This window comes from Salvelinus namaycush, chromosome 40 (genome assembly GCF_016432855.1).
Source record: "Salvelinus namaycush isolate Seneca chromosome 40, SaNama_1.0, whole genome shotgun sequence".
Taxonomy (NCBI): Eukaryota; Metazoa; Chordata; class Actinopteri; order Salmoniformes; family Salmonidae; genus Salvelinus; species Salvelinus namaycush.
The window spans coordinates 4,123,683-4,148,549 of NC_052346.1; the positions used below are offsets into that span (position 1 = coordinate 4,123,683).

At 42.9% G+C, this 24,867-nt stretch overlaps 1 protein-coding gene across 2 annotated transcripts in view; it reads left to right on the forward strand.

Moving 5' to 3' along the window:
- The window catches only part of LOC120033587 (transmembrane protein 163), a 58,359-nt gene that overhangs the window by 2,202 nt on the left and 31,290 nt on the right, over window positions 1–24,867 (forward strand). Inside the window, exons 1-2 of one of the 2 annotated variants that reach the window (XM_038980000.1) lie at window positions 12,384–12,653; window positions 13,950–14,069. In XM_038980000.1, the coding sequence (XP_038835928.1) occupies window positions 12,470–12,653; window positions 13,950–14,069 (304 nt within the window). In that variant the 5' untranslated portion in view covers window positions 12,384–12,469. Of the gene's footprint in view, window positions 1–12,383; window positions 12,654–13,949; window positions 14,070–24,867 lie in introns of those variants that run through there. The other variant, XM_038979999.1, reaches the window with a different exon arrangement.

The window sequence follows — 24,867 nt, forward strand, 5'->3', positions numbered from 1 at the left end:
TCTGACTCTTTGAATGTAAATTTGTGTCAGAATTTTGGGAAAACCTTGCAGAATACTTATTTACCATTATGATTTGACATGAAGGATATAATATGTTACTATTGCAATGATAACAAGACCATTGAAATGATTGTGAATTTTTTTATTCTTGTTGCCAAATACTTTATACACAAACAAAAATTCCAGAATTCTATACCATAATTACATCTATTTTTGAATTAATATTATTATCTTGTTAAGAAATTATCCCTTGTGAATAACAGGAATAACATCTTCCTGAATCATTATAATGAGATTTTCTCAGAGTGAATACAATTCTAGTTCAACACTAGAATTGTTAATTTTTTTTATTGATATTTTTTGCATGTTTTAGTATTTTATTGTTAATACCTGTGTTTTGTTAGACATGTTTGATGTAGCAATGTAAGTTGTTGATTTTTGTATTATGAATAAACATTTAAAAAATAAAACAATTAAAAAAGTAATTGCGCAAAAATGTGTTTTTCAAAGAAAAGGGAAGAAGACAATGAATGTAGGGTGTACTAGCAAGAGTGGAAATCGAACAATTTCTTTATTGAGGTATCAGAGAAAGCTGTGTGCTTGGTGTGCAAAGAGAGCATCGCTGTCTTGACAGACTACAACTTGTCCCGACACTTCCAGACGAAGCATGCAGAGAAATATAGGAATATGTCTTCTGAGCAGAGGGCAAGTGCATTGAAGTAGTTGCTTTCTCAGTTGCAAAAGCAGCAAGGACTTTTCACAAAACTGCATTCAGCAAACGACGGAATTGCGGGAGCTAGCTATGTACTGTCCCACGAAATTGCTAAACATAGCAAGCCATTCGCTGAGGGCGAATTCATTAAATAATGTTTAATTGACTCTGCAGCAATACTTTGCCCCGCCAAGAAAGAACTGTTTGAAAATATTTCCCTGTCAAGACGAACAGTGATACGGCATGTTGAGGACATCGCAGAGAATATGGAACAACAGTTGAAAGACAAGGTAAAGTAATTATTGGCCCTGGATGAGAGCAGTGATGCACGTGACACAGCACAGTTGTTGGTATTCTAACGAGGCATAACCCCAGACGTTGAAATTACAGAGGAGCTTGCTTCAGTGCAGTCAATGAAGAGCACAACCACAGGGAAATATTTATTGGAGGAGGTTAATAAGTGTGTGGCAAAGCTGGGACTGACTTTTTAAAAGTTATCCAGTGTGACCACTGATGGGTGCCCAAACTTGACTGGAAAAAACATTGTCCTTGTGAAAAGGATACAAGATCAAGTAGCTGAGCTGAACCCAGATGTGAGGGTGTTGGTGAATGGAAAAAATGCAGAGTCAGGCGCAGGACACAGATATGAGTAATAGTCCAAAATGTACTCAAAATATAAGTAAAGTTCCAACAAGGAAAAACACAATAATCCAGAGGACTAACAACACAAACCCACATGACAATCAATAACGCACAAAACAGAGAGGGAAGTCAGAGGGTTAAATAAGGAACATAATTAATGGAATGGGAACCAGGTGTGTATGATAAAGACAAAACGAAAATGAAACATGGATCAGTGGTGACTAGAAAGCCGGTGACGTCGACCGCCGAAAGCCGCCCGAACAAGGAGAGGGACCAACTTCGGCAGAAGTCGTGACAGTACCCCCCCCCCCCCCCCCCTTGACGCGCGGCTCCAGCAGCGCGCCGACACCGGCCTCGGGGATGATCGCAGGGCGATCCGGATGGAGGCGGTGAAATTCCTGCAGTAATGATGGATCCAGGATGTCCTCCACCGGTACCCAGCATCTCTCCTCCGGACCGTACCCATCCCACTCCACGAGGTACTGAAGGCCTCTCGCCCGACGTCTTGAGTCCATGATGGCTCGCACAGTATACGCCGGGGCCCCCTCGATGTCCAGAGGGGGTGGAGGAACCTCCCGCACCTCAGACTGCTGGAGCGGACCAGCCACCACCGGCCTGAGGAGAGACACATGGAACGAGGGGTTAATACGGTAATCAGGGGGGAGTTGTAACCTATAACAAACCTCGTTCAATCTTCTCAGGACTTTAAATGGCCCCACAAACCGCGGACCCAGCTTCCGGCAGGGCAGGCGAAGGGGCAGGTTTCGGGTCGAGAGCCAGACCCGGTCCGCCTCACTGCGGTGGCGGTCGGCACTCGCCTTCTGCCGCCTGATGGCCCGTTGTATACGCACATGAGCAGCGTCCCATGTCGCCTCCGAGTGCCGAAACCATTCATCCACCGCAGGAGCCTCGATCTGGCTCTGATGCCAAGGTGCCAGGACCGGCTGATAACCTAGTACACACTGGAAAGGGGATAGGTTAGTGGAAGAGTGGCGAAGGGAGTTTTGGGCCATCTCCTCCCAGGGGATGAAAACCGACCACTCCCCCGGAAACCTACCCACTTCCTGGTTGACTCTCTCCACCTGCCCGTTACTCTCGGGGTGAAAACCTGAGGTGAGGCTGACCGAGACCCCCAGGCGTTCCATAAACGCCCTCCAGACTTTAGACGTGAATTGGGGACCCCGATCAGAAACTATATCCTCAGGCACCCCGTAGTGCCGGAATACGTGTGTGAACAGGGCCTCCGCAGTCTGTAGAGCCGTAGGGAGACCGGGCAAAGGAAGGAGACGGCAGGACTTAGAAAACCGATCCACAACGACCAGGATTGTGGTATTACCCCATGACGGGGGAAGATCCGTCACGAAATCCACCGATAGGTGTGACCACGGTTGTAGTGGAACGGGAAGAGGCTGTAATTTCCCTCTGGGCAGGTGTCTAGGTGCCTTGCACTGTGCGCACACCGAACAGGAGGAAACATAAACCCTCACGTCCTTAGCTAAAGTGGGCCACCAGTACTTCCCAGCAAGACAGCGCACTGTCCGACCGATGCCAGGATGACCAGAGGAGGGTCATCCTGGCCCAACAGATCAAACGATCGCGGACATCAAACGGAACGTACAGACGCCAAACTGGACACTGTGGGGGAGTGGGCTCTGCACGTGACGCCCGCTCAATGTCCGCGTCCACCTCCCATACCACCGGTGCCACCAGGCAAGAAGCTGGAATTATGGGAGTGGGATCCGCAGACCGCTCCTCCGTGTCATATATCCGGGACAGTGCGTCTGCCTTAACGTTCTGGGAACCTGGTCTGTAGGATAGAGTGAACACAAAGCGGGTGAAAAACATGGCCCACCTCGCCTGGCGAGGGTTCAGTCTCCTAGCTGCCCGAATGTACTCCAGATTGCGGTGGTCAGTCCAAATGACGAAAGGGTGTTTAGCCCCCTCAAGCCAATGTCTCCACGCCTTCAGAGCCCTGACAACAGCCAACAGCTCCCGGTCCCCCACATCATAGTTTCGCTCCGCCGGGCTGAGCCTCTTCGAAAAGGAAACTGTAGTCGTGTTGACAGTTCTCTGTGTGTAGTCTTCAAATGGTGTAACAAAGATGAATATTCCAACAGAAAACAATAATGACATTAGATATTTAAATGTTGATGTTTTGGCCTTTCTGAGAATGCCAATTTTTTTCACTGGCTTCCCTTTAGTTTGAAGCATGGCTAGAAAACTACTGCTCTGAATACTATTCACACAGATGTCATTGTCATATACAGGACACATAGATAGAAAAGGGACCCCTTTAGGGCCATTGTTGGCCAGTCACGTGCAAGCCGAACTGTCAAAACCTCAGTCATGCTGTATGTGTCACTTCAGTGGGTCCTCTTAATACATATTGACTTCAATTCTTCAGTCGCATGTTTAAAATGACAATGCACCGTGGGAAACTAAGGTTGGCAAGAGTCACAAGGTGATCAGAGTGTGTTGGTTTCCTCTTCATTGTAGTTGAAAATGTAAAATAGTTCACAATAAATCACACACAGACTAGAGCAGTGCAGGGAACATACACTGCATGACCAAAAGTATGTGGGCGATATACTATATATACAAAAGAATGGACACCCCTTCAAATTAGTGGATTCGGCTATTTCAGCCACACCCATTGACAGGTGTATAAAACCGCCGTGCAATCTCCATAGACAAACATTGGCAGTAGAATGGCCTTACTGAAGAGCTCAGTGAATTTCAACATGGCACGTCATAGGATGCCACCTTTCCAACAAGTCAGTTGAAATTTCTGCTTGAGCTGCCCCGGTCAACTGTAAGGGCTGTTATTGTGAAGTGGAAACGTCTCGGAGCAACAACGGCTCAGCCGCAAGGTGGTAAGCCACACAAGCTCACAGAACGGTACCGCCGAGTGCTGAAGCGTGTAGGGTGTAAAATTCGTCTATTCTCAGAGGCAATGTCAGCATATTAATGACATCGATTTACACAAGCCTAAGATCACCATGCACAATGCCAAGTGTTGGCTGGAGTGGTGTAAAGCTCGCTGCCATTGGACTCTGGAGCAGTGGAAATGGACAAATCAGTGTTTGGCTGATGGCAGGAGAACGCTGCCTGCCCGAATGCATAGTGCCAACTGGAAATTTTGGTGGAGGAGGAATAATGGTCTGGGTCTGTTTTTCATGGTTCAAGCTAGGCCTCTTAGTTCCAGTGAAGGGAAATCTTAAAGCTACAGCATACAATGACATTCTAGACAATTCTGTGCTTACAACTTTGTGGAAACAGTTTGGGGAAGGCCCTTTCTTGTTTCAGCATGATAATGCCCCCGTGTACAAAGCGAGGTCCATACAGAAGTGGTTTGTTGAGATAGGTGTGGAAGGACTTGGCTGGCCTGCACAGAGCCCTGACCTCAAACCCATCATACACCTTTGGGATGAATTGGAACACAACTGCGAGCCAGGCTAATCGCCCAACATCAGTGCCCGACCTCACTAATGCTCTTGTGGCTGAATGAAAGCAAGTCCCCGCAGCAATGTTCCAACATCTAGTGGAAAGCCTTCCCAGAAGAGTGGAGGCTCTTATAGCAGCAAAGGGGGAACCAACTCCATATTGATGGCCATGATTTTGGAATGAGATGTTCGACGAGCAGGTGTCCACATACTTTTGGTCATGTAGCGTATGTCAGAGAGAACCTTGAAGCTCAGCAAGATGGCTGGAGCTGGTGCTCATCATCCAGGGGAACAACACAAACACACACATCAAATCTCTTAGAGCTTGAAATAGCAACTGAACATGTAACCAAAGCTGAGACAAAAATAAAGATGAGGTTGCAAGAGAAGAAAACGTCTGTCAGATTGATGTTATAATAGCAATGTGTGCCTCAGGATATTTTCATTTGATGGAAGAGAGACCCTCTGGAGCTGCTGCAGTGTGTTCTACTGGCTGGGATCATAGGCCTGTGTGTCTACTGTGATAGGTACAACAACCTGACTGAAGAGAGACCAACTAGAGACCAGCCACAACAACCTGACTTAAAGAGAGCATACCAGCTTCAGAGAGAGACAGAAAGACTGAGACCTTGGTAATAGGGTTTCTATTAGCCGATATGTTTCGACTTTGAGGTTGAGCAGTAAATGCATCTTCCCCTTCAAGTCTGAACGATCCTCAGCCATAATGTTTGCACCGCAGTGATGAATGCGGATATGGCTAGAAAACGTACCCCAATCCAGGAATGGAAGATGTGCCTGTACTCCTAATGATCTCATTATCCGATATGGAAAATCAAGAAGATTGAAATACTGCTCGTTCTAGCATTAGCTAGCCTAGCATGCTGACGAAAAAGGCAGTTAAATAAAAAAATAGCAGTAATTCAATCTTCTTGATTTTCTATATCTATTCATCATCAATTGCAGTATTAGTAAGTGTTGATGATAATAGTTCTAATCACACTTAATAACTATTAGTAAATATCCAATTCATTATGTGTATGTTTTCTAAATGATCTCATGAACCAATAACTCCTTTACAGCTGGTTTGTAATTACATTAATTGAAATAATAAATCATTTATAAAGTATGAAAATACAATTAAGACACCTTAGTCATTATTTTATTATATTAAACATGACAAATATGTTGTAACAGTGTTTATGAAAATAATGTTTAATTGACATTTTTATGTTTGTGCTTTTCTAATAACCAATTTCTCTGTTCTATTGATGTGCTTTTCTAATAACCAATTTCTGTGTTCATGAGTGACTCATTGAACGAATCCTCACTATCAGTATCTGCAATTTAGCAGTATGCCCAGAAACTTGTTTTGAGAAAGGGTTCTCAGTTTCAAGGTCTCAGCTTTGAGAGAAGAAGCCTTGTGAGTCATTAGTCTGTCACATGCACGACCCAGTATTGGTCGATCACATGAAAGAAGTAAACATTAATGATTAATTAATTATGAACGATGAATAAGCTAAATCATGCAAATATAATTTGTCTGTATATAAGAGAACTAACAGGACTGCCCCAGGTAGAGCTCCTGATCGACATGTGTACTTGGTGCACTGAGTTGGTTGGAACCTCTCCAGCGCGCTGATAATAAAGAATTATTGATTTTAGATGTATCTTCGAGTGTCCCTGTGTAGTATTTCCACAACAATTGTTTGAGTCTTATATCTCCCTCTCTAACTTTAAGCATCAGCTGTCAGAGCAGCTTACCAATCAGTGTACCTGTACACAGCCAATCTGTAAATAGCACACCCAACTACCTCATCCCCATATTGTTACTTATCCTCTTGCTCTTTTGCACCCCATTATCTCTACATGCACATCGTCATCTGCACATCTATCACTCCAGTGTTAATGCTAAATTGTAATTATTTCGCCTCCATGGCCTATTTATTGCCTTACCTACCTACTCTTCTACATTTGCACACACTGTACATAGATTTTTCTATTGTGTTATTGACTGTACGTTTGTTTATGTGTAACTCTGTGTTGTTTTTGTCACACTGCTTTGCTTTATCTTGGCCAGGTCGCAGTTGTAAATGAGAACTTGTTCTCAACTGGCCTACCTGGTTAAATAAAGGTGAAATTAAAAATTAAAAAGTGTTGATAAGTGTTTGCTAGGGGACCCTATAAGCTTTGGCTACAGTGCATGTTTTCTCTTAGCTACATCCTGTAGCCAACATATTCTTGCTTTGCATATTCCTCTTTGATTTAGAAGACAATGTTGCACAAACAACATGCTGATTTAGGTCTACACCATCACTGCTATTATCAGGCTGTATTAGCTAGCTACGTTTGCTCTTACTCAGTACATTTATTAGCTAGCTAGCTATTAGCATTAGCGGCTAACAATTAGCGTCTCAAAAGATTTAGGGCAATTTGCTAAGAAAAGAAACTAGCTGTTTGCTGATGTAAGAAAAACAAACCTTTAGTGTCTTTATAGAAGGCTAGTAGATTTATATTAAGAAGCAATGTGAAAACAGCATTGTTGTCATCAACATTGTTGACCTGGCCAAGGCTTTCGACTCTGTCAATCACCGTATTCTTATCGGCAGACTCAATAGCCTTGGCTTCTCAAATAACTGCCTCGCCTGGTTCACCAACTACTTCTCAGATAGAGTTCAGTGTGTTAAATCGGAGGGCCTATTGTCCGGACCTCTGGCTGTCTCTATGGGGGTGTCACAGGGTTCAATTCTCGGGCTGACTCTTTTCTCTGTATATATCAATGATGTCGCTCTTGCTGCTGGTGATTCTCTGATCCACCTCTATGCAGGCGACATCATTCTGTATACATCTGGCCCTTCTTTGGACACTGTGCTAACAAACCTCCAAACGAGCTTCAACGCCATACAACACTCTTTCCGTGGCCTCCAATTGCTTTTAAATGCTAGTAAAACTAAGTGCATGCTCTTCAACTGATTGCTGCCCGCACTCTCCCGCCCGACTAGCATCACTACTCTGGACGGTTCTGACCTAGAATATGTGGACAACTACAAATACCTAGGTGTCTGGGTAGACTGTAAACTCTCCTTCCAGACTCACATTAAGCATCTCCAATCCAAAATTGAATCTGAAATCCGCTTCCTATTTCGCAACAAAGCCTCCTTCACTCATGCTGCCAAACATACCCTCGTAAAACTGACCATCCTACCGATCCTTGACTTCGGCGATGTCATTTACAAAATAGCCTCCAACACTCTACTCAACAAATTGGATGCAGTATATCACAGTGCCATCCGTTTTGTCACCAAAGCCTCATATACTACCCACCACTGCGACCTGTATGCTCTCGTTGGCTGGCCCTCACTACATATCCATCCCAAAACCCACTGGCTCAGGGTCATCTATAAGTCTTTGCTAGGTAAAGCTCCGCCTTATCTCAGCTCACTGGTCACCATAGCAACACCCACCCGTAGCACGTGCTCCAGCAGGTATATTTCACTGGTCATTCCCAAAGTCAACACTTCCTTTAGCTGCCTTTCCTTCCAGTTCTCTGCTACCAATGACTGGAATGAATTGTAAAAATCTCTGAAGCTGGAGACGTTTATCTCCCTAAAACTTTAAGCATCAGCTGTCAAAGCAGCCTACCGATCACTGCACCTGTACACAGCCAATCTGTAAATACAGTAGCACACCCAACTACCTCATCCCCATTTTATTACTTACCCTCTTGCTCTTTTGCACCCCAGTATCTCTACTTGCACATCATCATTTGCACATCTATCTCTCCAGTATTAATGCTAAATTGTAATTATTTTCGCCTCTAGGGCCTATTTATTGCCTACCTCCATATTCTTCTACATGTGCACACATTGTACATAGATGTTTCTATTTTTCTTTTCTTTTGTGTTATTGACTGTACGTTTGTTTATGTGTAACTGTGTTGTTTTTGTCGCACTGCTTTGCTTTATCTTGGCCAGGTCGCAGTTGTAAATGAGAACTTGTTCTCAACTGGCCTACCTGGTTAAATAAAGGTGAAATAAAAATAAATGAACAGGGGGCAGGGCTAGGTCTGTGTGGAAAGTGGCATGGAGAGAGATGACTCAAATAACAAAGTAAACTATACAAATTGACATTACACATGGCGTATCACATTTAACAAACCAAATATTCAAATACCGGTATAGAAGGTAAAGTAAAAACTCAAACCAGTCCCTGCATAAATACAGGTATATCATAAAATACGGTATACCGCCCAGCCCTAGCTACAAGCCCAAGCAGCTGCTGAGCTGTGACACGCGGATCAACCACTTCAGGGCAGGCTACAAGAAAGATCTGATAACCAACAAAGAAGCATTGCTCTTCCAGAGGTTAGTGCGGGGTAAAAAAGAACGTCTGTGGGAAGGAGTGTACTGTATGTTTTATCTTGGACCTTTGCAGTATTTTTCATATGTATAATAACAAAGTGTGATTCAGGTGAATGGTATTGCTTGCTGCAGGCTTTTCAAACATTTCAAATGATTTTCAATCTATGCAAAAATCTATGCAAATCTATGCAAAGTGTGACTGCCAAGTCTAGCCTTGCAGCATACAGTACGTACACTATCTCACATTAACGGGATAGTGCAATATTTTGGCAATCAGGCCCTTTTTTCTACTTTCCCAGAGTCAGATGAACTCATGGATACCGCAACACATGATACGTACTACACATAATATGTATGTCTCACAAATGCAATTTTGATTCAATACAACCTTTTTTTATTTACAGCTTTAATCTTTATATGTTTTTAATCTTTATATCTTCATACTGCTTTGCCTATTCATGTTCACTTATCAATAAATAAGTCATTCATTTATAAAGCTATAACTTGTCATTTCATTGTGAGCCTTTATTCCCCAATTTCCGCGTAAATTGAATGTCAGTCATTTTATTTTGTGTGCGTTTGTTTTGATTCAACTGTAAGCCAACATGACTTAGAAGCAGTTGTGAATATTTTGTTAATTGTGGACAAACCTGCAAAGAGAGACGAACTACAGAAGTTATAACAGTTATTTCTTCTGTTCCTAGACACTGACAATACATATACACACATATAGTAAAACCTTTCAGTATAGAACACTGTGTGCTATGACCATGATCACAACATCAATTTGCTTTGAAAAAAACTATGTTTAATAATGACGCTTTTACACATCCTCTAAAGCGGTGATACAGCATCCACAGAGCAAGGGGAATGATGATGCAGGGTCATAGGTCGTGTTGAGAAACTGTGTCACTTCAATGCTATCTGGCCTGCTTGAACACTAGAGGGTGTTTTCTTTTCTCTCAGTTATATTGTCTACGGTATGTTTATAATCGTAGCAAAATTGAAAGAATAGGGCAATTTATGGATAATAATACAGTACAAATGAAAGCAGTTATTTCTCAAAAAATGTTTCACCTTGTGCTGTAATAATTGCAATATTCCACATAGGGGCAGGCTGTACCTTACAGTAAGTAACCTTTCTGTCTGCATGGTCTGCGCTACTGACTTACGGTGCATTCGGGAAAGTTTTCAGGCCCCTTGACTTTTTCCACATTTTGTTACGTTACAGCCTTATTCTAAAATGGATAAAATCAAATAATCTCCTCATCAATCAACATACAATACCCCATAATGGCAAAGCAAAAACAGGTTTTTAAAATGTTTAGCAAAATTATTACAAATAAAAAACAGAAATACCTTATTTACATATGAATTCAGACCCTTTGCTATGCTGTTTCCATTTATCATCCTTGAGATGTTTCTACAACTTGATTGGAGTCCACCTGTGGTCCACCTGCTTGGCCTGAATGCCAAGCGTCACGTCTGGAGGAAACCTGGCACCATCCCTAAGGTGAAGCATGGTTTTGTTAGCATCCTATTGTGTGGATGTTTTTCAGCAGCAGGGACTGGGAACCTGGTCAGGATCGAGGGAAAGATGAACAGAGCAAAGTACAGAGAGATCCTTGATGAAAACCTGCTCCAGAGCGCCCAGGACCTCAGACTAGGGTGAAGGTTCACCCTCCAACACGATAACGACCCTAAGCACACAGCCAAGACAACGCAGGAGTGGCTTCGGGACAAGTCTCTGAATGTTCTTGAGCAGCCCAGCCAGAGCCTGGACTTAAACCTGATCAAACATCTCTGGAGAGACCTGAAAATAGCTGTGCAGTGATGCTCCCCATGCAACATAACAGAGCTTGAGAGGATCTGCAGAGAAGAATGGGAGAAACTCCCCAAATACAGGTGTGCCAAGCTTGTAGCGTCATATCCAAGAAGACTCAAGGGCTGTAATCGCTGCCTAAGTTGCTTCAACAAAGTACTGAGTAAAGGGTCTGAATACTTATGTAAATGTGATATTTCAGTTTTTGCTTTATCATTATGGGGTATTGTGTGTAGATTGATGAGGTTGGAAAAAACCAATTTAATCAATTTTAGAATAAGGCTGCAATGTAACAAAATGCAGAAAAAGTGAAGGGGTCTAAATACTTTCCGAATGCACCGTATATAGGTCGGCAATCAAAGAGATTCAAGCTTGCAGTTTTTAGTCTTGATCTTTGAGCAAAATGACATAACAGTCCAGCATTCAAGCCATAGCGTTATAGTCTATTATATTGGGAAAAGTAGATCGCTAGATATAGGCCAACAGTTTAAGGACAGTGGTCTGAGCTATTCTATGGGCTACTTTATCCATTGCCACTTTAATGAATAGATCCATGGCCATCTTGTAGGTTGGCCCCTGGGCGCTCCACAGGGCCCGTGGAGCACCTTAACAGACTTTGCAGGGCCCTCAAAGATGGCTAAAATGAACTTGATGTAAACTTGTTATGGTATTGAAACAATTCTGTAATATTCAAAAATGCACTCTACTCTGGACCTATGATCATGTTGGCCTAATAGACAAACATATTATGTATATTATTATGCCTGGACAGTATGGGGCATTGGACTGTAAATCACTCTCAGGTAAACAGCTTCTTGCTAACATAAATATCCTACTTGTAAAGTGATTTTTCACATTCCAAGTGACTAGAGGAATGCCATTCAATAATAGTGCACTTTCATTAGTTAATGTGCAGGAACACTCCATGGACTGATGTAGGCCACTAAATAAATACATATTTAGAAATAGAAAAATATGTTTGTCCATGGCATTGGTAAAATAGTTACAGGCCACAAAGCACATATATTTCTCATTTTATGTGTTTGTTTTCCTTTAATATTCTTCTGAGACTATTTCGAATCGCCTACTGTGCGCCAGTAAAATCCGATGCTGTCTCGAGAACAACCTGGGACAGATGTTGTTCATAACGCGCGGCAGAGTCGAACCGGGAACTGTTGTAGCGTGGCAAACATGTCTACAGTCTCCAGTGTTCACTGATAAGCAGACTTGACATGGACATGGGTACGGATTCCACACAACCCAGAGGTCTCGTTAAATAAACTAGATTCGTAATTAGAGTCCTCTTGCTGCTGTCTTCGCACTCGACTTCGAATTCACGACTGGCATGGGGGCACGGTATTGATGCGCTCGGTATTGCGCTCAGATCTACAGAAGCCCACTCCGTCGGCCGCAACTCAACGCTTGAGGACGGAACTTCACGCTTTGGTGTGAGACTTTTGGAGTTGCCTAATTGGAACCGCAATTTAGAGCAATGACGGACTCTACAGCCTCAGACCCGGTGAGCACCATCCCGGATCCAACTATTGTTGATCCGTCGACTGTGAACGGCCAGTGCGACCCGACAGATCAACAGCCACCCAAAAGAGCAAGTCAGGGGGAACCTAAATTCAAGATGGACCAGGAGATGAAGATTAGCGATAGCGTGGAGGGGCAAGGTAGGCCGATAACTATGAGAAATCAAACAAAAATAGAATACGCCTGCTATTTAAACGTAAACTAGGCTACTTTAGCCTAGAGTGCGTCTGAATTGTGATATATGTGCGCCTTCATTGGATAATATCGCAATATTATTAATAATTTTCAAGGAAGGTTTTTTGATGAATGCTTTGTGCACCAGAAATTACTGCAGTCCACTAACACAATATAATAGTCTGTCGATAGTACAAAGTAAACCAACATTCTATGTACGTTTCGTATTTTTTCTTTTAGCAGAAATATCTTAACAAACTAAACTTATAGTAATGCATTTGAGTTACTCTGAACGCTTATGGGCTACTCCCAGCACGTGTCTAGAATTTTGATTATACATTATAAGTAGTCTCTTTAAGCAGACTGGAGACCTGAAACAATTATGGATTAGACTTTACTTGAAGGGGGTATAGTAAAGCAGCCATAACACATTTATTACGTTTTACACTGACAGACAAACTGCGTGATAATATCAGGGCACTAACTCTATCACCGATCCTACACATCTAAGGAATACATCTCTGAGATAATTGTATCAATGACCATTATAGTATAGCCTACATGCTGGCACTCTGACCAGCCGACTCTAAAATAGAAGAAAGTCCACACCCTCTAGCTCCTATATGCAATTCACCTTATTCAAAACACATTTTAGAGGACTATGTATGTATTTATTACGCTGATTCTGTTGCAAAATGGTTAGTTTGTTTCAAAACATTTCGCAACAGAAACCGTTTACTCCAAACTGAAAAAGTTTTGCAACGAAAAAGAGGGTTTCTATTGGACAAATTCAGGTAGGTCCCTCCCTGTTTATTTCGTTTATTCTGTTTGCTTCCAATTGGTTCTTAAACTGTAAAATGGTTTCTTGTTGGAAGACGTAGTGAATACATCAAAGGCTTTTGAGGTCGCAGTCGGTAGGACTCAGCTAGTGACCAACATGATTTCATGTCTAGAAGATAATTTATTGATGGCCCACAGTCCCTCATCATTATCACTACTGTGAGACAGTAGTTTACTGTGTAACCCTACACTATTATCACACCTGTGCCAGTCCTCACACCTCTGGGTTTTCAGTAGTCTACAATACAAGGATCCCCCAAATTCGTGTGTTGCTTCATTTTTCTTTGTTACAGAAACCTGGAAGCTTCGTAGCATGTAGATCATCTTAAACCTATTGTAGGCAATGGACAAAAGATTATGATATGAGTGCTAAAAGCATCCTGGAATCTCACCCTTGCTTAATACCGTGTTGCTTTTGACAGGCTTACTGGAGAGCAGCATGAGGCTAAAGCCCCACGAAGCTCAAAGCTACCGCAAGAAAGCATTGTGGGTCTCCTGGGTTTCCATCTTTGTGACGCTGATCCTGGCAGTAGCAGCTTTCAGTGAGTATACGTTTCTTCGTTCTCTTGTTCTCTCTGAGGGATGAGGGAATAAGCCTGGTCCCAGATCTGTTTCTGCTGCCTTGCCAACTCTGGTGAGTTGATAAGACAGCACAAACAGATCTGTGACCAGGCTTTGAGGCAATGTCTTCCTGGTGATGATTTTTATATGCGACAGTTCCCAATAGACTCTGAACTTGTCAATTTTGCAAATCTTATGACTATAGATAGCACGCCACATATTGTATGGGTGTATCTACTATAACACATACCATACTGCACATGTTTACTAAACATACAACATGGCCAAAAGTATGTGGGCACCCCTTCAAATTAGTGTATTTGACTATTTCAGCCACACTAGTTGCTGACAGGTGTATAAAATCGAGCACACAGCCATTAAATCTCCAGAGACAAACATTGGCAGTAGAATGGGCTTATGAAGAGCTCAGTGACTTACAACGTGGCACCGTCATATGATGCAACCTTTCCAACAAGTCAGTTGGTCAAATTTGTGCCCTGCTATATCTGCCCCGGTCAACTGTAAGTGCCGTTATTGTGAAGTGAAAACGTCTAGGAGCAACAACGGCTCAGCCGTGAAGTGGTAGGCCACACAAGCTCACAGAACGGAACCTCCAAGCGCTGAAGCGAGTAGCGTGTGTCTGTCCTTGGTTGCAACACTCAGTACTGAGTTCCAAACTGCCTCTGGAAGCATCGGCAGCACAAGAACTGTTCGTCTAAGAGCTGTTTGTTTAAGATCACCATGCGCAATGCCAAGCTGTAACGCTCTGGGTGTCGGGGGGTGTGAAGTCAGACGCAGGAACAACAGAGCTTCAATACGGTGCTTTCTTTTTAATGCACAACCGGCATACCAATGTCCAATACGGACTTACTGGGTGTCATAAAACAAACGTCCAAACACGAAAGACAAAACCCAGTCCACAATACATACATCCACTCCCGAATCCAAAAGTACAAATGAACAATCCCGCACAAAGAAGCGTACGGGCTGGCTGACTAATAAAGCCACACTAATTGCCAATTACCTAAACCCAGGTGATACAAATAAACACATAAGGAGGGGGAGGAAAAAGAGTCAGTGGCAGCTAGTAGGCCGGTGACGACGACCGCCGAGCGCCACCCGAACGGGAAGGAGAGCCTGCCTCGGTTGAAGTCGTGACACAAGCGTCGGCTGGAGTGGTGTAAAGCTCGCTGCCATTGGACTCTGGAGCAGTGGAAACGCGTTCTCTGGAGTAATAAATTAATGGAGTAATAAGGAGTAATAAATTATGCTTCACCATCCCAGACGAATCTGGATTTGGCGGATGCCAATGGTTTGTCAAGATCGGTGTGGAAGAACTTGACTGCGAGCCAGGCCTAATCGCCCAACGTCAGTGCACGACCTCACTAATGCTCTTGTGGCTGAATGGAAGCAAGTCCCCGCAGTAATGTTCCAACAGCTAGTGGAAAGCCTTCCCAGAAGAGTGGAGTCTGTTATAGCAGCAAAGGGGGGACCAACTCCATATTGATGGCCATGATTTTGGAATGAGATGTTCGATGAGCAGGTGTCCGCATTCTTTTGGCAGTGTAGTGTGTCTTACAATGTTTGACTCCTGAAATGTGCAAAATTCAAAAGGTTTACGATGGGCTTATAGTAGTAAACAATGCTTGGTAGGCATTTTGCTTAGCAATGATGGGTTGGCTAAAGTTGAAACAGATCTGACTGCCAAGCTACAGTAAATTGACAGGAATAAAATATATACTTTATTGTCCACAGACAGTTCAGTCTGGAGTTAAGTGCCTAAAGTCAAGTGCCTAAAGTCAGTTCTGGGGTTAAGTACCTTGCAGGTATCATCTCCTGCCGTGTAGATACCTGCGATCTAACCAGCAGCACCCCCAGTCGCCAGTTCAGTTAGGCTCAGACAGAATACTTTTTTTCATGTCTGGCCTTGGGATTTGAACCAACAACCATACAGCTACTGGTCTGCCTCTCTATCCTCTAGGCCATCTGCCACCCCCGGATGGCTTTCATTCTGCTGGTGGTCATGGAGTGTTATTTCTAGACTGTTACTAGTTTGTGTTTCTATTGAACTTTCCTCCTCTATGTAACACTACATACAGTTGAAGTCAGAAGTTTACATACACTTAGGTTGGAGTCATTAAAACTTGTTTTTCAACCACTCCACAAATTTCCTACTAACAACTATAGTTTTGGCAAGTCGGTTAGGACATCTACTTTGTGCATGACACAAGTCATTTTTCCAACAATTGTTTACAGACAGATTATTTCACTTATAATTCACTGTATCACAATTCCAGTGGGTCAGAAGTTTACTAAGTTGACTGTGCCTTTAAACAGCTTGGAAAATTCCAGAAAATGATGTCATGGCTTTAGAAGATTTTGATAGGCTAATTAACATAATTTGAGTCAGTTGGAGGTGTACCTGTGGATGTATTTCAAGGCCTACCTTCAAACTCAGTGCCTCTTTTCTTGACATCATGGGAAAATCAAAAGAAATCAGCCAAGACCTCAGAAAACAAATAGTAGACCTCCACAAGTCTGGTTTATCCTTGGGAGCAATATCTAAATGCCTGAAGGTACCACGTTCATTTGTACAAACAATAGTACGGAAGTATAAACACCATGGACCCACGCAGCCGTCATACCGCTCAGGAAGGAGATGCGTTCTGTCTTCTAGAGCTGAACGTACTTTGGTGCGAAAAGTGCTAATCAATCCCAGAACAACAGCAAAGGACCTTGTGAAGATGCTGGAGGAAACAGGTACAAAAGTATCTATATCCACAGTAAAATGAGTCCTATATCGACATAACCTGAAAGGCTGCTCAGCAAGGAAGAAGCCACTGCTCCAAAACCGCCATAAAAAATCCAGACTACGGTTTGCAACTGCACATGGGACAAAGATCGTACTTTTTGGAGAAATGTCCTCTGGTCTGATGAAACAAAAATAGAACTGTTTGGCCATAATGACCATCATTATGTTTGGAGGAAAAAGGGGGACGCTTGCAAGCTGAAGGACACCATCCCAACCGTGAAGCACGGGGTGGCAGCATCATGTTGTGGCAGTGCTTTGCTGCAGGAGGGACTGGTGCACTTCACAAAGTAGATGGCATCATGAGGAGGGAAATTATGTGGATATATTGAAGCAACATCTCAAGACATCAGTCAGGAAGTTAAAGCTTGGTCGCAAATGGGTCTTCCAAATGGACAATGACCCAAGCATACTTCCAAAGTTGTGGCAAAATGGCTTAAGGACAACAAAGTCAAGGTATTGGAGTGGCCATCACAAAGCCCTGACCTCAATCCCATAGAACATTTGTGGGAAGAAGTGAAAAAGTGTGTGCGAGCAAAGAGGCCTACAAACCTGACTCAGTTACACCAGCTCTGTCAGGAGGTATGGGCCAAAATTCACCCAACTTATTGTGGGAAGCTTGTGGAAGGCTACCCGAAACGTTTGACCCAAGTGAAACAATTTAAAGGCAAAGCTACCAAATACTAATTGAGTGTATGTTAACTTCTGACCCACTGGGAATGTGATGAAAGAAATAAAAGCTGAAATAAATAATTCTCTCTACTATTATTCTGCCATTTCACCTTCTTAAAATAAAGTGGTGATCTTAACTGACCTAAGACAGGGGATTTTTACTAGGACTAAATGTCAGGAATTGTGAAAAACTGAGTTGAAATGTATTTGGCTAAGGTGTATGTAAACTTCCGACTTCAACTGTACATCATCTGTGAGGTGGACATATTGACAATAAAGCAAACAAACAAAGCATGTTGGAATAGTTATTGAAAAGCTCATATTTTTCTGTGTTGTATTAGAAAACAGTAACTTCTATAGCTGTGTGATATAGCTCCACAAGACTTCTTCAGGATGGGACCCATGTGGATAAGATGACTCATGTTGTGCTTTGGGGTTGCAGGGTGGAGTATGGAATCAGATTTTTTCTCTCCGTGCTGTTTCATTTCGGCCAGTGTATGAATCTCAACCCCTCTTATAAGTCGGTCAAGTCATGACTTTTCAAACTTGACTGAGAACATTTTTTTGTCGTTTGCACTTTTTTTTTTGCGTTGACAAACCGCCATGGCTGATTATAGAGTCATGCTATATTGTCACCCTAGGTTTTAGTTGCAGTTGGATTTCCCAGATGCAGTAGGTACTAGGTACAGTGGTTCACTGTAGGTGTTCAGGTTTACCGCATAAAGTTGGTACCATGATCTTACCTTATTCCATGTCTTTAAATTATTTTGTCTTTTAATTTGTAATATATTCAACTAATACAACTACTTTCAGGGACAAGTGATAATGCAGCAGTGAATAGTGAATAGTAAACAGTGAAAAGTGAATACAAAAACACTAACTTTCTATTGGCCAAGCGGCTCCATTCATCTCTGTATGAGTAAAGTGAAGATTCAGCAGCCGAGAATAAGTAAGGAGGGTAGGCTGCTGTTCTGCTGACTGGAAACAGATCTGGGAACAGATCAAAGTAGAGCCATATTCAGCAGCAATATTCAGGGGAGTTTCAAACTCAAGGTTGCAAGGCCCATGTCCCAAATGCCCCCTCTTCCCTATATAGTGCACTACTTTTGACCAGGGCCCATATAGGGCTCTGGTCGAAGATAGTGCACTATATAGGGAAGAGGGAATAAGGTGCCATTCAGGACACAGATAAGGTTTGATACTTAGCCAAGGCTGTGAAGAATATATATAGCGAAGACTGAAGCCTTGATCAAAGGATGTGTACCTGTCTTGCCTAGAGCTATGCTTGTTATCTACAGCTAACAGTACATTCTAATACTGACATATTTGTGCCAAGCAGAGAGTCATCAAGTCCCATTTTTATTCTTTGGTATGGCTCATCCGGGTATCAATCCCCCAACCTTCCAATCTCAGGTGGATAATCTAACCACAAGTCCACTGAGTTGGAGAAAGATACAGCCATTGTAAAAAGTGATCTGCTGGCACACTGATATCTCATTACTCTGAAATCAACCTGCCCCTCAAGAGAGAAACAGAGAGGGCAACAAGCCCATGTTCAATCACCTCCTCCATGCAGTGTCAGTGTGGAATGAGAAATAGGAATTCAAGCTCTTGGTTTAGCCACAGTCCTAGTGGTATGGGTTTATGGGGACACACAATTGTTGTTATAGTATTGGATGAATCTGGTCTGTAATTGTGTTTTCGATTGCAGAGTTTCCTGTTTCTAAATGAGCAGCACATTTCCTGTTCTGATGAGGGCAGCAGTCCTTCCTCCTTTTTCTCTGTCAGTGTGTGTGTGTTTGGTGGAAGTTGCTTTACTTTTTAACCCCACTCTCATTCCCTTGCTCTTTCTCTCTCTTTCTCTCTCTCTCTCTCTTTCTCTCTCTCTCTCTCTCTCTCTCTCTCTCTCTCTCTCTCTCTCTCTCTCTCTCTCTCTCTCTCTCTCTCTCTCTCTCTCTATCTTTCTATCTCTCTCTCTTTCTCTCTCTCTCTCTTTCTCTCTCTCTCTCTCGGCAGGTTAAAAAAAAACCTCTCTCTCTATCTTTCTCTCTCTCTTTCTCTCTCTCTCTCTCTCTCTCTCTCTCGGCAGGTTAAAAAACCCTCTCTCACTCTCGCTCTTTCTCCCTGCTTAATAAACAATTAGTACATGATGTTCAGTTCATAGCATGAACCAAGAACCTTCAATAAATTACTTCAATCCATTTAGTGGCTTTACAATCCAGCATTGTAAATATACTGTACATAGGGTGAATCCCAAATGGCACCCTATTCCCTATTTAGTGCACTACCTTTGACCAGAGCCCACATATGGAACAGGGTGACATTTGGGATGCAGACATACAGTACTTGTTAAAAGTTTGGACACACCTACTCATTCAAGGGTTTTTCATTATTTTTTACTATTTTCTATATTGTAGAATAATAGTGAAGACATCAAAACTATGAATTAACACATATGGAATCATGTATTAACCAAAAAAGTGTTAAACAAATCTAAATATATTTTATATTTGAGATTCTTCAAAGGAGCCACCTTTGCCTTGATGACAGCTTTGCACACTCTTGGCATTCTCTCCAAACTTTTGACTGGTACTGTACATTAACCACATATACACAGTACACACCCCTTCACAGTTCTGAATTCAATGAAAGCAAATATTGATTGACGATATTGCATTATCGCACCAGTGGTGTATGTTAAGCAATTAACGTTATTTGACATCGAGATTAAATGGGATTAAATGGCTCTGCTACCCTTTATGGAATGTTCTGTGCCATCCAAAACACAGACGTTTTGGTGTGTACCGTATCATCTTCTTCAGTGCGTATGTTCTGCGTAAGAAAAGTGACTGATTGGCTATTATGGGTATCTGGGACCTGGGACCTGGGGTCTTTCTCTATACGGTAGATGTCTACCAGAACGATGGCTACTGGGGTATGCAAACAGGAAAACATTAGCATTAGGGAAACACTGTTGCAACCAGCTCTGGTTTTGGTGAGAATTCTCAGTGATGCGTGCAGTTGCACAAATACATTTGATTTGGGTCATATAGATTCCTTGCTGCCCAGATCAATAGGCCAATAGGTGTGTGCATGGTTGTTGTGTGTGTGCTTGTGTGTTTCTTGTACAAGGTGATCAACGTGGAAAGCACAGCTAGCTTACTTGTGTGTGTTATTTAATTGTCCTCTGCTTGCTGAGTCTTTATGTGATTTCAAAGATACTCGACCCACAATTAAATCACACCACGGAAATTGCGTTTTCGAAGCTGTTTGTCATCTGGGACAGGTTTTTAGGGGGAGAGGAGGAGGGAGGAAGACGTGTGCATGTGAAAACGTGCACCAGCCAGGCTGTGATGTAGGAACTAGGGACAAAAATGTCCCAGATACTTCACAACTTCACATCTTCCTCAGGATACAATTAACAAGCGCTCAGTGGCAGGTCGTCGGCTCTTAAATGGCAGATTCATTCGCATCCATTTGAGGCCAGTCGATGCATGGAGGCCCTTTCACTCTCTCCCTCCCCCCTAATGTGTGTGTGTGTGTCAACTCTCTCAACTCTGACTGATTGACTGATTTTGACAACGTGGATTTCTCCACCCCTGTTCCAGGTGGAGCTGCTGTTTCTCTCTTCCTTCCTGCCCCCTCATTCTTAGGATGTCATAGCATAATCAGGGTCCACAATTGCCATGTTTGTGTGTGTGCACTTTTTTGAAAATGTGTTGTCCTTGTTGGATTACACTAAATATTACCTTTCGAATTTCAATAGCTTTTCTTTGGTTTGCTTCACAAATACCTTTTTCCTTTGACTGTTTTTTGGGTAACCGGAATGTCAATTTCACAACACACTCGACACATCACATTACCCAACACAGGGCTTAATGAAATACCAGCCACATGTCACCATGCTGTCTGTTCCCTGTGTTTTGGGTGGGAGTGCCCTACCGGTCTAGGTGGTGGCTGAGCGATGGATGCCAGGGCACACAGCCCTGAGGCAGACCCTGAATACAGATCACATCGCTCTGTGTACCCTGGAGAGAGACGGAGAAAGACACAAACAGAGATATGCACAGACGCACTCACATGCAGTTATGCACGCATGCACGCACACCCACAAACACAACCACACAGACATACACAAACACACACACACACAATTAAGATGCAATTGAGATGCTACATAGAACTTCAAGGCCACATGCCCGGAAAAAACCAAACCAAAAAGGAACAATCTAAACGAGAGAGAGGGAGAGAGAGAGAGGGAGAGAGGGAGAGGGAGAGGGAGAGGGAGAGGGAGAGATGCATCACATATTCATGCATTCAGAATTGTGCGTCTCTAAGCTGGAGCGCAAGCCCCCAAAGAGTCTGCAGTCTAAAAATAAGAGCGGCAGGAGGTGCATGTGGAGAAACAGAGAGAGAGAAAGAGGGAGGGGCGCTCTCCCTTCTCTGTTCTCACATGAACAGCAGGAGCAGGCAGAGGGAGGGAGGAAGGGATGAAAGGAGATTGGGAGGGAGGCTCAGAGTAGCGGGTGTGGGGGCATGGAGTTGACTGAGTGGTGATTGTCTTCTGCCATGTCCACCTCACCTACCTGCCCTTGGATGGATAGGCTGGGGGGGAATGGGTGGGGGGTTCAAATAGTATTTGCTTCTTTTCACATATTTTGACCTTTTGATTAAGCCTGACTGGAGTGCAAGATGGGTTGAGTTTTTACTTTTGGGAGGTGGAGGTTGTGTGGTTCATTGTGCTTTGTCGCATGACAGAAAACGCAGTATATCCTCATACCTGGGCAGGTCAATTCCTGAGGTGGGGGATGTTGGAGGTGGTATGCAGACACTCCAGATTTGAAGCAAGGCTTTGGAAACATTGTTTTACACATCTCTGTGTAGGCTAGGTAAGGGCCTGTGGAATGTCTGTCCCATCTATTTCTATGCACAGCACGCACGCACACACACACTCACACACAAACACATGCACACACACACATACGCACACTGAATTATTAAACAATGTATAATGTACTGTATTTCTGTTAATCACAATACAATTTCACATAGTTCACCAGCGCAATTTTAGAACCATGCTGACCAAGCAAGCATTAAACCACACCAGTAAACAAATATACAAATAAAATCGTAATATTATAGTATACTATGGAATATTACGGGGAAAACATATCTGCGGTTATATTACCCTCTGATAGTAAAGAGTGTAGTAAACTGCATTTCAACTGATTAACCTGCTCTCAATTGCTCCACCACTGATAGATATGCAGCTGGCACACTGACACTGCTGTACATAGGTTAAGCCTAATGCTATTGGGGTAAACACAATGGCATTGGCACCAACACAACAGTGGCGTGTATTCATTGATGGCAAGCGAAGCCAGGCTTCCCCCAAAAATGTACCAATGAAAAAAAACACATAAATAATTAATATTTCGTCTCTGTTTTTCATATATTTCCTTCAATTGAGAGGCTGAATGTATCTCCCCGGAGAAAGCATCCAAGCGAGCAAAACAGCGCCCCTCTGTCTCTCTAATGTGTAGGCCATCTATCTGATGCTGTCTGGTACAAATGAATATGACATTGTTGCCGCCCGTAGCGTTGAATGCAAGGGAAGCCAGCGAACATTTGGCCTCGCTTGATAATTTTAAAAATAAAATCATTGCCAGTCAGCGTTGAGCTAAAGTGAGTGAGCTCAACTGTGAATGGTTCTGGCGCAAACAAAAAAACGTGTCAAGGGAAGCCAGTTTGGATTTGGCTTCACACCAATCACATCAAAATAAAACTGGAATTGTTGCATCTCATTGTGTTGTTCTCCGGTGGCTAGCTAGCCAGCTAGCTAAAATTGTCCCTTTCCTAAATTAGCCATGGATGGAGATAGGGATTTGGACTTGTGGTTTTACTTAATTCTCCATACTGGCCAATGATTATAATGACGATTCTGATCCAACCATGAATTCATACATTGTGCCCCTGGCCTGAGAGGATGGAAGTTCAATCTGTAGCTAAATGTAGTAGGGTAATGTTAACTAGCTGGCTCATCGTTGCCCATGAAAGGAAAACTAAAAGTGTGTAGCATTTCGGCAACATGAAAAAGAGGAGGATGGCATTGTTGTTTCTCTACAAGTAGGCTGAGTCAACATGTTTTTTCTACTTCCACACACACACACACACACACACACACACACACACACACACACACACACACACACACACACACACACACACACACACACACACACACACACACACACACACACAGTACCATGGACAGCCACATCATATTTAGCTTACGTTGATTGGACAACATTTTTTTGGTACCTTTTAATTGTCACTGTATTAGACTAAGCAGAGGTTATTTAAGGATGTTGAAGTTGAAATGGTGCTGGAATAGTGGAGGCAGCCTCTGTTTTCTTTGCGACTTGCGGCAACTCTCCGTGGTTCTAAATCAATAGTTGTTTAGTAGTCTGAGAACGTAGGAAGCATTAACTTGATTGACCCTGCTGTAGGTCATGAAACTGTTTGTTACATGCAATATGCTTTGTGGACAGATGTTGCTCTCTGGTTTTGTGACGAAACCAAGTTGTGGTTGAATTTATTCTGCCAGTCTGTCTTCTTATTGTCTCTGCCTTAGGCCTACAGTATATATCACAGTGGCACGGCATATGAACTAACAGGTTATAGAGCAAACAACGCATTGATCACAACACATAGATTGTAATATTGCTTTCTTCATGCTTGGCTTCCCCAGGGATTTTACCCACACACTGCTACTGCAACAACAGTCTGTCTGGGTAGCTTCTCTGTTCAGTATCTTCTGACACTGCCCACTGTCCCATATAGGATCTTTGAACAACTGTGAGATGGCGTTCTCTTGGACATTTTATTATTTGATATAATAAACCCATGTCACATGGGTATATCATAACACTTGCATATCCTATTTTTGTCAGATCTGTGATCCCTACCCAAGAATATGCTACAAAGGATTTGATCATTGTAATTGTCAGTGTCAGTGCAGACAGAGGATCTGACTGAGAGAATTGACACAGCAATTAAGTAATCTGGAGTGGCTGTGAGGAACCAATGACATCTGTCATCTATGTTGTGGAAAGGGACTGACTTAGTTCTCCGGAGAGACAGAGAGAGTGACACATCTCCCATCTGCCCTGCTGTCTCTGTCACTCTGGGTGAACGGAGTAGATAGAGGCAGAGGGAGGCAGAGAGAGATTAGTGTTGTTGTCACAAGTTGTACGCTATAGCTTGGAAAGTAAACAAATGTGACATTATAAGGCTGT